The sequence below is a fragment of the Aegilops tauschii genome, chromosome 1 (genome assembly GCF_002575655.3).
Source record: "Aegilops tauschii subsp. strangulata cultivar AL8/78 chromosome 1, Aet v6.0, whole genome shotgun sequence".
Lineage (NCBI taxonomy): Eukaryota > Viridiplantae > Streptophyta > Magnoliopsida > Poales > Poaceae > Aegilops > Aegilops tauschii.
The window spans coordinates 470,748,327-470,762,583 of record NC_053035.3 but is presented as its reverse complement, the minus strand read 5'-3'; the positions used below and the strand labels follow the sequence as shown (position 1 = coordinate 470,762,583).

Here is a 14,257-nt window from a genome sequence, read left to right as displayed (position 1 = left end):
TCGCCGCCAGCTGCGCTCCTCCTCGCCATGACCATGAGCTATTTAGCGCCTACTTGCAGCTAGCCTAGCCACCCACATGAGCTAACTCATGCTTCCATGGCCGAAACGCTCTGCGGTACCAATCCTGCCCATCTTCCTACATCATCGCGCTGGATTCCCGTCCCGATGAAAGCCATAAGAACTATACTGTGCAACCCTTCCGATTGTGCCCTTTTTGCAGAGAATACTACACGTCTAAGCCAGTAGTATTCATCTGATGTACCGTAAAAGGTCTCTAGTTTTTTGTCTGATAAAGGTAGAGAAGGATGGAGTGCTGCATGCACACATATTCTGGTAAAGGTAGACGGTGCGGTTGTAGATGCTCTAACAATGGTAAGATCTCAAAAACAATAGTTGATAAAAAATTATTTTGCTCAAAAAGATTGATAAAAAATATTTGCTCCCACCATCTTCGCTACATAAGCAGAAATAAAATGACAGCAGTAGCGAGAGTGTATTCTTGCGCGACATAAACAGAAATAGTTTAAATCCCATTCCACTGTGGCAAGTCACGCGGCTTGCAGACTACATACGATCACATAGATACGCTGTCATTTTATTGGCAGTTTCAGACTTTCAACACTAAGAAACTTGTGTATGAACAGTACTGTCTAATATACACTCGTAGCTGAACTAGAGGACGAGCAAATCACAAGGTGACGAGGCTTCAAACTCTCCAGCCTCGAGCCGTGGTCCGGCCGGACGGCAGCTAAAATCGATAAGAAAAAGAAGACCACGTGGGTGTCGCTACAGGCGGTGAGCAGGGACGAGGCCGTCATCGAAGTTGTGGGAGTAGCTCTTGAGGTCATACCCGAAGCTCGCGACGCGGCGCTTCGGCCGCAGCATGGCGCGCCTCACCCTCCAGAAGAGCTGCCTCACGGGCGCCGGCGCCTGCCGCCACGCCCCTGACCCTCTGTGGCTCTTCCCCTCCGTCATCTTCCGGCTGCCGATGCTCCGCGTCACGCGCAATGATCCTCCCAAAAACACCATTGGTCGACCTTGACGAGATGATGCGGACGGAAGCTCACGGTTGATTAAACACGGCTCTGCTGCTCTTCTTTCTTGTTTGATCGGGTAGATAGCTTCTGGTCTGAGATGGACGCACAGTCTGCACAAATGGGGCTCCTCAGCAGCAGTTTTATAAGCTCGCCGAATGGACGGGGCTCCGACGCCGATGACGACGGCCAGGCCCGCCACCACCCGCGCCCACTCACGGCTGACGAGGGGAATCCACTTTACACAACGATTATCGACTAGGCCATGGCAAAATTGAGGCATCCATCGCATGTTTGCTCATGTTCGGATATCCCCCAATGCCGTTGTGGCCGTCCACATTACCGGAAAGATTAGCACGTAGGCAGTACTGTCTAATATACCCCTTTATGTGCTAATAAAGCTACGTTGGAAGCATGTGTTCGTGTTTAGCGACGACTGATATCCAATCACAAAGATGTAGTCGTTCTTTGGGACAAATCTTCATCATAAAAGAAGCAAAAGGAGTAGAAGAAAGACGATGACTACATAGTGACGCTTTACACGCACAGCGGTCGTGCCGCATATATCTATTGTTCAGTTATATAAGTTTCAGGATACGGTATCGGCTTCAAGTTCGCGATTGCAGTGACACACGCCACAACACAGAGCTTCCAACAGTATGTACTTTCAACCTCTGTACAGACTTAGCACTTTCAACTTTTGTACAGACCTAGCGAAGAAATCCTCATATATAAGCAGGTTAAAGAAATACTCCCTCCGTGTTTATTTACTCCGCATATTAGAGCTGACTAAAGTCAAACTTCCTAAAGTTTGACCAATTTTATGAAAAGAATATAAATATTTACCATAACAAATCTATATGATGTGGAAGTACATTCAACAATGAATCTAATGGTATTGATTTGTTATTATATATGCCAACATTTTTGTCTATGAATTTGGTCAAAGTTTACAAAAATTTGACTTTGACCAAAGCTAATACGCGAAGTAAATAAAAACGGAGGGTGTACGGCAATAAAGATAGCAAAGGCCACCTACTCAACGCCGAGCAAAATTATAAAAACCTCCACATCTAACAAGAAGTCACTAAGACTACCGAACAAGAATGAAACAACGCCGACTTGAAAAACAACTGAACACCATTGCACCGAACACACCAAACTGTCTCAGAGAACTCATGATCCTATCCTGACATAAACAATGTAAACAACATTGCACAAATAATGAAGAGCCGTGGAGGAGCTCCCAGCCAAGGTTCGTGTTTGGTGGTACTCGTTGACTGTGGACGCTTCTGAGTTGTGCTGTGAGGCCCGGTATGCACACCCGTGCGATGTGTTAGACTACTTGCAATGTTCTGGCATTGTGATCCCTCGACGACACCTCACATCTAGGAGTGTTTTTTATGGCGATGGCCCTTCCGTCTGCTAGCTAGGTGTGCCTTGTCCGGGTGTTGGTTTTCGGGCTGATTTTCCTCAAAAACGTGGTTAACTTGTTTAGATTTTATTATCCGGTTTCCTTTGTAACCTAGATCAATATTTTCTTTGAGTGAGATTAAATTTAAGTGTGGATTTACCACCCCCCCCCCCCGACTCCCCTGGTCACTGTTCAAAAGAAAATCTATGATGACCTATCTTCCAGGTTCCAACCTCCTGGCTAAGGAGAGAAATAGTACGAGTGAACATATTCTGTAAGAGCATCTACAACTGGATCAAAATCCAGCCCCGAAACATTCACGGACGCGTTCGCAGATAGTGACCGGACACCACACAAAAATCGCCCACCGCAACCATGTACCTCAAATATGAAATCTCAAATCCATACTAACCATGTAGATAAAAGAACCTACGTACTACATACATATGTGGACTACTCATCATCGGAGATGTCCACTATCTCTGTCCCTGACTCCGGGTAGATGGGCATGTGTGGCAGCTCCGGCTCGTCGTCGTCCAAATAGAGGCGAAGAGCTCGTCAATCTCTGGCCTCTACTGCCGGATGAAGCGCCGGTTGGACTCCACATATACCTCATCTTGGATGGATTCGAGGATGGCAGTCTGTTCTGCCATCTCCACCGCCTAGGCTGACCTGGTACTCCGCCAGGATGTCCTCCATGCGGAAGCCTGCTCCCGGCTGCTCCTCCTCCAGCTCGCCATGTTGTCTGCTTCCGCATCCTCCTCCTCCATGGGTTGGGGGTCCTTCTCCGCCTCCTCCTCCTCCGGCTCAGGCGAATCCGGAGGCAGCCCGGCAGCGACACGAGCGGCGCGCTTGGCCTTGATCATCTCCTCGATCTGCAACCGGTGTTCCGGCATCAACATTGCATAGGTGGTGATCCTCTGCCGGGCCATGGTTATGGGACGGTGGGAGGGAAAGGGAAGCTGGCGGGCGGGCTAGGATTTTGTTGCCGCCGTCCGGCTTAAATAGATGGGCTTGCTCCCTTGGACGGCACGCCGGAGCAGCGACACACGGCGCAATGAATGTATCCGCACCAAGAACCGGAGGAGGCGCCCGTTGGACCGCCGATCTATGCGTGTGACCGCGGGGACCCTAGCGGTCAATCCAACGTGGCGAGCATTCCCGGGGCGTCTGGGATCTCCCCATATCCGCCCCATATATGGGCCGGATATGGGGTTTACGGGGTTGCCGGTCAGTCCGGGCGTTTGGGCCGGGTATGGGGACCTTGGTTGCGTGCGTTTTTTTCTGACCGGGCAACCCGTCCAGGCGTTTGGGACTAGTATGGGGTCCGGTTGTAGATGCTCTAACAACGGTAAGATCTGAAAAAACAATAGTTGATAAAAAAATATTTGCTCCCACCATCTTCGCTAGCATAAACAAAAATAAAATGATAGATAGCGCGACATAAACAGAAATAATTTAAATCCCATTCCACTGTGGCAAGTGACACGGCTTGCAGTCTACGTACATAGAAGCACATAGATACATTGTCATTTCATTCGCGGTTTCAGACTTTTAACAGTAAGCAACTTGTATATGAACAATACTGTCTAATATACACTCGTAGCTGAACTAGAGGAGGAGCAGATCACAAGGTGACGACGCTTCAAACTCTCCAGCCTCGGGTGATGGTCCGGCCAGGCGGCAAGTAAAATTGAGAAGAAGAAGTAGAAGACCCTGCGGGTGTGGCTACCTAGAGGCGGTGGGCAGTGACGAGGCCGTCATCGAAGTTTTGGGAGTAGCTCTTGAGGTCGTACCCGAAACTCAGGGCACGGCACTTCGGCCGCAGCATGGCGCGCCTCACTCTCCAGAAGAGCTGCCTCATGGGCGCCGGCGCTTGCCGCCCAGACCCTGACCCGCCGTGGCTCTTCCCCTCCATCATCTTCCAGCCGCCGATGCTCCTCGTCATGCGCAATGGTCCTCCCAGAAACGCCATTGGTCGACCTTGATGAGATGACGAGGAAGGGATCGAGCTCACGGTTGATTAAACACGGCTCTGCTGCTCTTCTTTCTTGGTTAGGTAGCTTATGGTTGCACAAATGTGGCTCCTCAGCAGCCGTTTTATAAGCTTGCCGAATCGACGGGGCTCCGACGCCGACAGTAACGACGGCTGGGCTCGCCAGCACCCACGCGCACTCGACTCATGTCTGACGAGAAAAATGAACTTTACACAACGATTAGCCCATGCAAAATCTTATTTCGGACATCTTTTCCAGTCGGCACCCTACACTAGCTACATCTACGGTCAAAGACCGACACCGCATCATAAAAAGGCAAGGTACGACATCCAAGGAGCTAGAGGGGTTGATCGGTGGAGGCCTCGTGTCGTGTCGACACAGGCAGTTGCATAGTACCACAAACAGAAGTATTTTTGCTTGAGGCATCCATCCACAGTTGTGGTGCTTGCCATATTTTGGTACTCATACTAAAATGGTTGTATGCATTTTTAGTTGGTGCAGAAGCCGGGAAGTGAAAATATCTCCCATTTAAAGGTTTTGTTTTGGCAGTTATATTGGCGTGCAGGTCTCGGTGAGTTTGACCCGACCCGACCCTCGCGCCGTCTCGCCTAGGGCGAACGTTCACGCTGCCGGAGACCCTCGCGCTGCTGCTTCCCCATCTGTTGGCGCCGAAGGAACCGGGATCTGAACATGGCGGCGATCTCCTGGTACGGTTGGGGCATGGCCGGGAGGGAGCTGCGCGCAGTGGCTAGGGCGGCGCCCCTGGTAGTGCGGTGGCCGCGCTACCCTCTATGACCCGCGGGATCTAAGGTCTCCGGCGATGGTGCACATGGCGGCCGCCATGGATCTGGATCACACCTAGATCCATCGTCAACTCTTCATGTGGATGGTTAGCGGCGCGATGAGGGCTCCGGTGAGGGGATGGAGGATTTCCACAGGAGAATCGGTGGTGGCATATGCCTTCATGGCGAAGCTCCACGTGGTTCCAGCCAGCCGCGAGATCGGGACAACGCGGCTTCCGATGAAAACCGCGCCTGACTGCGGTCTTGGCGGACGATGGCAGTGTCTTTGACATCGTTTCCTTCTCGAGGCATCGTTGTTGCATGTCACATCAACTCGATCAGGATGTTCTGGGGGAAACCCTAGACCTGGGTCTACCGGTTCGGACGATGACGAAGCCTTTGGTGCCATTCTCCATTCTGGGGGCATCATTTTGGAGCAAGTGCTGGCTAGATAGGACAAGAGGAGGAGCGGTGTTACATCTACCGCAAGTCCGGCGGCGGATCCCGGCGGCATTGGCGATGTGGAGTTTCAGCGACGGGCGTGTGTGGATGGATACGCGCAGGACGGTGGCGTCGACAGCGGGCCTGGCAAGGTTGGTGCATTAGTACCTGCTCTGGAGATGGGTCGGTGAAAGACGGCGGCGGCAGCCTCTGAGAGTGCGTCGGACCGATTTATGACCCAGTCCCGGGATTGTGGCTTGGCTGGGGCATCCGGCTTTAGATGTTAGACTTTAGTGCGACGTCTGTTTGATATTCGGTTCGGACATTCGGCACCCCTTCATCAAGGAAAAAGGAGTAGTGAAAGGTGTTACCAACATAATGGCTTCAGGCGTTTTTATGGATAATTGATAAAATAGCTACATGCATCCTTCAAATACAAAGGCCGAAGTATATCCGGTTTTTTCTAAAAAAAAGAGAGAGAAGCACTGCATCGCACGCTGGTGCTCAGGTTCGGATATCCCCGTTGCCGCAACGCGTGCGTGTCCCAGTCTTTGGCCGTCCACATTACCGGAAGATTGGCACGTAGGCAGTGCTCTTTATGTGCTAATAAAGCTACGTTGAAACCATGCATGTGATCATGTTTAGTGACGAGTCATATCTGATCATGAAGATATTGTTTTTTGGGACAAATCTTCATCAGCAAAGAAACAAAAGGAGAAGAAGAAGAAGAAAGACGTTGACTGCATCGCCAGGACTTACGCGCATGGCGGTCGTGGCACATATATCCATTGTTCAATTAAGTTTCAGGATACGGTGTCGACAGCGAGTTCGCGATTGCAGTGACACACGCACACCGCAACACAGAGCTAGCAACAGTAAGCACTTTCAACTTTGTATAAACCTAGCACTTTCAACTTTTGCACAGACCTAGCGATCGACAAACTCCTTCATCTCGAAACAGTTTCGTTGAAGAAATTCTCATATAAGCAGGATAACGAAGAATGGCAACCGAAAAAATAGAGAAGGCCACCAACTCAACGCCGAGCAAGATTACAAGAGGCGGCACACCTAACAAGTAGCTGCCGAGACTACCGAACATGAATGGAACAACGCCGACTTGAAAAACCACTGGACACCATTGCACCGAACACACCATTGCGGTGGAACAAAGCTTCAACCTTTTGATTCTGCTTCAGTTCTACCTACAGGCCTAGCGATGGTAGTAACATTACATATAGGATATAGCACTATCTGCCCAGCGACCAACTTTTCGACATCCTACTAACCTTGTCTCGAAAGTAGAGAGTTAAAGACAGAGCAGTAGTGTTTGAACTGATTTCTATAGGAAGCTGCCCATGCAGCATAATTCAATTGGCTAATCGACACATCACATAAAGGACAAGGGTTGTTGGTAATATGGGATTGTGGTGCATATATCCAAGTCATTTGTGACCTATCATGACCAGTCTTCCGAGTCTCCTAGCTAAGGAGCGAAATAGTACGAGTGAAGGTATTCTATAACAATAGTAAGATCTGGAAAAGAAATAGATGATACAAATATTTGCTCCAAAAAACTTCTCTAGACCATTCTCTTATTATTGTTTCTCTATTAAAACCATGCAATTTAAGTCCAGGAAACTGAAACTTCTAGCGACGACAAGAACATGTCAGAATCACCTTTCAATTAGCAATTCTCATGGATTTGATAACCTAGGTCACCTATAGAAAAAAAAAAGGGGGGGGGGGGGGGGGGGGGGGTAGGACTATCTACACGCGAAACCGGATCAAAGGTAATGAGAATGCCTTGGGCATCCCCAAGTTTGAACCTCAGCCGTTCTGATTGCTTGTGATTGTGATGGCTGTTGGAGCTGAACCAGGGAAGAGATCAGGCGATGTACTCACACACACACACGAGAGAGAGAGAGTTCTTTTGCACTGCGTACAACTTCTGCAGCTTTTCTCGTTTTCTCGTTTTATTAACAGCTCAACTAACTAACAGATGATCCTAATCTTGCGCCATGACCAAGCTAAGCGGACACGCCATCCCACGTCCCTTGACCACGCGCAAGGCGTCGTGCTAACGACTTAGCTACTGCCCGATCCAGCCGTGAACAGGCTCACGTTGCATGGACCGGCTTATTTGCTGAAGAACAAACCTAAGTGACTAGTGCGACAGGATTACAGAAATTCCAACAAATCACCACCTAATCCTGTTGCCTACGATTCCTTCACTTCGACAACGCCAAGCCACTGACGCAGTAAGCTAAATCTGACGCGCCCTAGTGCCTTGGTGAGCAGATCAGCAAGTTGTCTTTCAGTCCCAACATGCTCGACCTGCACCTTTCCATCCTCGATGCATTCACGAATGAAATGAAAACGTATGTCAATGTGCTTACTCCGATCGTGATGCACCGGGTTCTTGCTCAGCGCGATTGCTGACTTGTTGTCGATGAACAGCTTCACCATCATGGGGTCATGCCCGGCAAGCTCGCCGTAGAGACGGCTCAGCCAGATGCCCTGGCACGCCGCCGTCGCCGCCGCCATGTACTCTGCTTCACAAGAGGAGAGGGCGACGACTTTCTGCTTCTGTGATGTCCATGTGATCGGGCTGCCATTGAGGAAGAACACCACCCCAGTTGTGCTCTTGCGATCGTTGATGTCCCCGGCGAGGTCACTGTCGCTGTACCCCACCAGCTCGGCTTCCTCCATGGTCCTTCTGTAGCAGCATCCATAGCCAGAGGTCCCTCGGACGTAGTGGAGGATCTGCTTCACCGCCGCCCAGTGCGGCGCGCCCGGCGCCTCCATGTGTCGGCTGACGATGCCGACGGCGTGAGTGATGTCCGGCCTAGTGTTGCAGAGGTAGCGTAGGCTCCCAACAACACTCCGGTACTTGGTGACGTCGATGCTGCCGCCGGTGTCGCCCTTGACCAGCTGCAGCCGGTGCTCCATGGGTGTGTGGCTCGGGTTGCAGTCTTTCATGCCTGCCTGCTCCAGCACCTTCTCTGCATAGGTGCTTTGACACAACGTTATCACGCCCTCACGCTGTTTAACCTCGATTCCCAAGTAGTAACTCAGGAGACCAAGGTCGCTCATGTCGAACAGCTGGTGCATCTGCTCCTTGAAGTTCTCGATCTCCTTCTCATCAGTGCCGGTGATCACCAGATCGTCGACGTACACGCCGACGAGCAAGACGCCCGCTTCAGTTGTCCTTCGGTACACGGCGTGCTCCAGGGGGCTTCGTTTGAAGCCCAGGTTGATGAGCTCGCCGTCGAGCTTGGCGTTCCAGGCGCGCGGAGCCTGGCGCAGCCCGTAGAGCGCCTTGCGCAGCCTGAGCACCTTGTTCTCGTTGTCGGAGTCGATGAAGCCGGGGGGCTGGTGCACGTACACTTCTTCGACCAGCTCGCCATTCAAAAACGCGGACTTGACGTCCATGTGGTGGACTTGCCACCCGGAGTGCGCGGCGAGCGCGAGCAGGAGGCGCACGGTCTCCATGCGAGCCACTGGAGCGAAGACCTCGTCGAAGTCCACCCCCTGCCGCTGCACATATCCTTTCGCGACAAGCCTCGCCTTATGCTTCACAATGTTGCCAGCTGGATCCTTTTTGACCTTGAACACCCACTTGAGGCCAATGGCGACGTGACCAGGCGGGAGCGCGGCGAGCTCCCAGGTGCCATTGCTCCTGATCGCGTCCAGTTCATCCTCCATCGCGCGCCTCCAACTAGGATCCCCTCTTGCCTCCTCAACACCGCCTGGTTCCTCCGCGGCTAGCAAGCAGAGGTGGTTCACCTCCACCTGCTCCTCCTCCCAGGCGTCGTCGAGCTCTTGCTCGATGCTAGCCATGCGCCTGTACCGCAGCGCAGCGCCGGTCGCCGCGTCATGCTGTCCTGTGTCACACAACGGTGGCGTCGCCCAGCTGTGGGCGCGCGGGGCCGGCGTGTCCGGCGTTGCCTGCGGTGAGCTGTCCAGGCCCGGCCCGTCGGGTGTGCCGGGCTGCGGTGTTGCGCCCATATCGTGGTGCCCGCCGGTCGGCAGGTCACGGTACACCACCTCAAATGTGGTGCACGGCGTAGGCGTCGCGTCAGCGCCGCCGCTCCAGTCCCATCTCCGGTGCTCCTCGAACACCACGTCGCGCGTGACGCGCAGCTGCTTCGTCGCCGGGTCGTACACCCGATAGGCCTTGGCGCCGTCCTCGTAGCCGACAAAGACCATGGGCGTCGAGCGATCGGCCAACTTGTCGATGCCGGGGCCGAGGCGCTTCACATGTGCTACGCATCCAAATACACGAAGATGATGTACCTTGGGCTTCCGGTTGTGCCACGCCTCGTAAGGAGTTCGTCCATCCAGGCTGCGTGTGGGCGCGTGATTCAGCAGATAGACCGCGGTGCGCACGGCCTCGCCCCAAAAGATCGCCGGCACGCCCATGCTTTTCAGAGGACAGCGCGCCATCTCCACCACCGTCTGATTGCGGCGCTCGACGACGCCGTTCTGCGGTGGTGTGTAAGGGGCGGTGGTGCAGTGTTTGATGCCGTGCTCGTCGCAGTACTCCCGGAACGCGGCGGAGTTGAACTCGCCACCGCGATCGGAGCGAAACGCCAGGAGCTTCCTGCCTGGCGTCGCCTCCGCGAGCGCCTTGACCCGCTTGAAGCGCTTGAACGCCTCATCCTTGGACTTGATCACCTCGATCCACATGAAACGGCTATGATCATCAACCATTAACAGGAAGTACCTGTTGCCGCCCGCCGTGGCTGGCTTGATCGGCCCGCACAGGTCACTGTGGACCAGTTCGAGCCCACGCTCGGCGCGATACTTGGACGCCTGCGGGAACGGGACACGGTGCTGCTTCCCAAGAGCGCACCCGTCGCAGAATTCTTCGACGCGCTCGATCGATGGCACGCCTTCCGCCATGCCCTTCTCGGCGAGAGCGCGGAGAGAGCGGAAGTTCAGGTGACCGTAGCGTCCATGCCACAGCCAGGCCTCGTCCTGCATGACAGACAGGAGGCACACGGGCGCCGCCATCTTCAGCCTGATGGTGTACAGCCTGTTTCTGGAGCGCGCCACCCGCGCGAGCAGCGCGCGATCGCGGTCGAACAGCTCCAGAACGCCACCCTCGACCACCGTCTTGCAGCCGAGCTCGTCCAACTGGCCGAGGCTTATGATGTTGTTGCGCAGCCTCGGGATCAGGTACACGTCCGTGAGCGCGCGGTGACCCTTCTGGCGGCATTCGAAGACGATCGTGCCGCGCCCACAGATGCTGACGAGCGATCCGTCCCCGAACTTGACCGTGCCCTTGATCGTTTCGTCGAGCGTGGCGAACAGCTCCTTGTCGCCGGTCATGTGGTTGCTCGCGCCGGTGTCGAAGTACCACACCCCGGCGCCCGTGTCCACCGGCACGATGCGCTCCTCGTTGAGGTTCACCACCTCAGTCGCGCCCGGACTGTTGCCGCGGCTGCCGCTCGTCGCCAACGCCATGCCTGTTGGGGCGTCATCGCGCACGCCGTTCTCCTCCGGCGCCGCGTCATGCACGACCTCGTCGCACACCTGAGCCAGCAGGATTGTCGGCTGGTCGTCTTCTCCTTGGGCAAGGTGAGCCTCCTCGCCGCTCCTAGCGCGGCTTGTGACACTCGCGGGCGAAGTGCCCCCACACACCGCAGTTGTGGCACTTGCCATTGCGCTTCGGCGCCTTGTCTCGCCCGCTGTTGTTGCGCCCACCGCCACGGCCACGGCCACGTCCGCCGTTCCCACCGGAGGAGCTGCCGCCCTGCTCCCTGTCTTTCAGACGGGCGTACCACTCCTCTTCAATGAGAAGTAGGCGGCCACCCGAGCCGCCGTCGTTGTTGTCCTCCTCCAGGCGATCCTCGACGACGCGCAGCCGGCCGGTGAGCTCATCCACCGACATGGTCGTGACGTCGAGCATGGTCTCGGTGGCGATGGCCACCTGAGAGTACTTGGCAGGAACAACACGCAGGAACTTGCGAACGACTTTTACCTCTTCAAGTGTGTCCCCGAGCGAGCGGAGAGAACCGGCGAGCCCTAAGATGCGCATGGAGAACTCGTCCACCGTCACGCCATCCCGGAACGAGATGGCCTCAAACTCCTTGCGGAGCTTCTGCGCGTTCGCCTCGCGGACGCGCTCAACGCCGACGCGCTGAATCTTGATGGTGTCCCATGCCATCTTCGCCGTCTCCTTGGTGGCGAGCGACGCGTGCATCTCCTCCGGCGTGGAGCGCAGTATCGCCGCCAACGCACTGCGATCCTCGCGGACCGGGGCATCCCCCGTCGCGACCGCGTCCCAGAGCATCTTCGCCTGCAAGTTCACCATCATGACCACGGACCACTGGGCATAGTTGGTCCGCGTCAGCATGGGCCAGACGACGTCGCCGCCGCCGACCTCCCTGGTGCTCTCCCGAACGACCACAGCGCGTCCTCCACGCCGCACGGGGCTCCGCCCGCGGCTCTGCGTGCGGGCGCGCTGATCCACCACCGGCGTCCGCGCCTGCGAACCACTTCCGCCGGCCATGGTTCTCAGCCCTTGATCGGAGGCTCTGATGCCACTTGTTGGAGCTGAACCAGGGAAGAGATCAGGCGATGTACTCACACACACGAGAGAGAGAGAGAGTTCTTTTGCGCTGCGTACAACTTCTGCAGCTTTTCTCGTTTTCTCGTTTTATTAACAGCTCAACCAACTAACAGATGATCCTAATCTTGCGCCATGACCAAGCTAAGCGGACGCGCCATCCCACGTCCCTTGACCACGCGCAAGGCGTCGTGCTAACGACTTAGCTACTGCCCGATCCAGCCGTGAACAGGCTCACGTTGCATGGACCGGCTTATTTGCTGAAGAACAAACCTAAGTGACTAGTGCGACAGGATTACAGAAATTCCAACAATGGCATCCCTAATGAATTTAACCTCAAATACAAAGTATAGCTCAAGGTAGCAGCGAGTCCGTCTTAGTCCATCAATAATTATAAAATAGTTCTATTTGTTGTATGTAAGGCATGGCAATATGGTAAAACATTAGCTAAGTAAAGAACACAATCATATGCCCACTTGATCGAGGAGGATCCAAAACTATGCAATTCTATATCAATTATAACAGTTGCACAAGAATCTATCGAAACATATCAGCAGGTAGACACATATGTGTCAATAAAACAATGCTAAGTTGGCTAAATCAAAGCAAGCCTCATGTATTAGTAAGCCTTGCCTCTCGCCGGCTCCGCCGGTCCGCCTCATCTCCTATGGTCCTTGGACCATGGAGGCACGGTGGATCTCGGCCCTTGTCGGCAGGAGGGCTCCGTTTTTAGATGCTTTTTTGAGTTTTGTTAGGGTTTCTGTCGTGCTCAAGAAGACGAGGCGACGGGGCCTTCTTGAAGATGGAATAAGGTCCTCCCCGCCTAGCCTCCGTCCCGGTGATGTTTCAAGCATCGTTGGAAGGCGTGTGGAGGTTTGTGTCCGGCGGATCTCGTGGGATCCGGTCGGCGTTTGTCTTCGGTGGATCCGACTGGATCCGGTCTTCGTTCATCTACGTCTATGTGTCTGCAGGTTGGATCCTTCCGGCCTGTGTTTCTCTTCATCGGCGGCGGTTGTTGTTCTGGTGCGCTGGGCCTTAGCACGACGACTTTCTAACTGTCTACTTCAACAATGTTTGCCCGGCTCCGACGAGGGAGGGGCGATGACGGCGGCGCGCCTTCGGCTCGCTCCAGTGCTTGTAGTCGTCACTAGGTGGTCTACGGACTTAGATGTAAATTTTACTTCCAATGTTTTTTGTACTACCTTGACAGTTAATGAATAAATCGGAAGTTTTCCCGCAAAAAAAAGTTGGACACATATGTACTTGGTGTCTACTTTTATTTAATACAGCTATGCATTTTCCATATATAGCAAAAACATTTTGTTATACATGATTATCATTAAATAACATTTTCTAATGTATGTTTGGAGGTTTACTTTCCTTTCATACATATTGTACATTTTTCATATGGAGTAGGAACATTTTTTTATACATGTTATTTTTTTAATACATGATTAATATATTTTTCAGATATATGTTTTGATGTCTCGTTTTTCGAACAGATTATAAATTTTCCGTATACATAAGAAACATATTTCTTATACCCATTTAACAATTTTTTAATAAATTATTAAAAAGTTCAGATATTTGTTTTGATGTCTACTTTTTTCATACATATTGTACATATTTCTTATACATAAGAAACATTTTTCTTGTATACTTTCAGCATTTTGCAAGTACATGATTAACATTTGTTTAAATATACATTTTGAGTACATGATTAACATGTTTTCATATACATTGTATATTTTCGTATGCACCTAAAGCAATTTTTTATACACGTTAAACATTTTTTCCAAATACATGATTAACAATTTTTTGAATGGTATGAATACATTTGAATCTTTGAACAGTTTTTTTGAAAATTTTAACATATATAAGGAAAAAAATAAACAAACGACAGAAGCGACCAGGCGAGCAGCGAGCGTCCGAGCTGCGGACGTTTTTTGGGCAGAGCCCATGGTCGCATAGGGCGCGGCCGAGCGACCTGGCGCCCCCCCCCCCCCCCCCCCCCC

At 52.8% G+C, this 14,257-nt stretch overlaps 1 protein-coding gene across 1 annotated transcript; it reads right to left on the bottom strand.

Moving 5' to 3' along the window:
* Positions 1-11,270: 11,270 nt before the first annotated feature.
* LOC141039137 (uncharacterized) lies at positions 11,271-12,185 on the bottom strand. The gene has a single exon (XM_073506446.1). It carries the CDS (start codon positions 12,183-12,185, stop codon positions 11,271-11,273), a length of 915 nt encoding a protein of 304 aa, XP_073362547.1.
* Between the last annotated feature and the right edge of the window lie 2,072 nt (positions 12,186-14,257).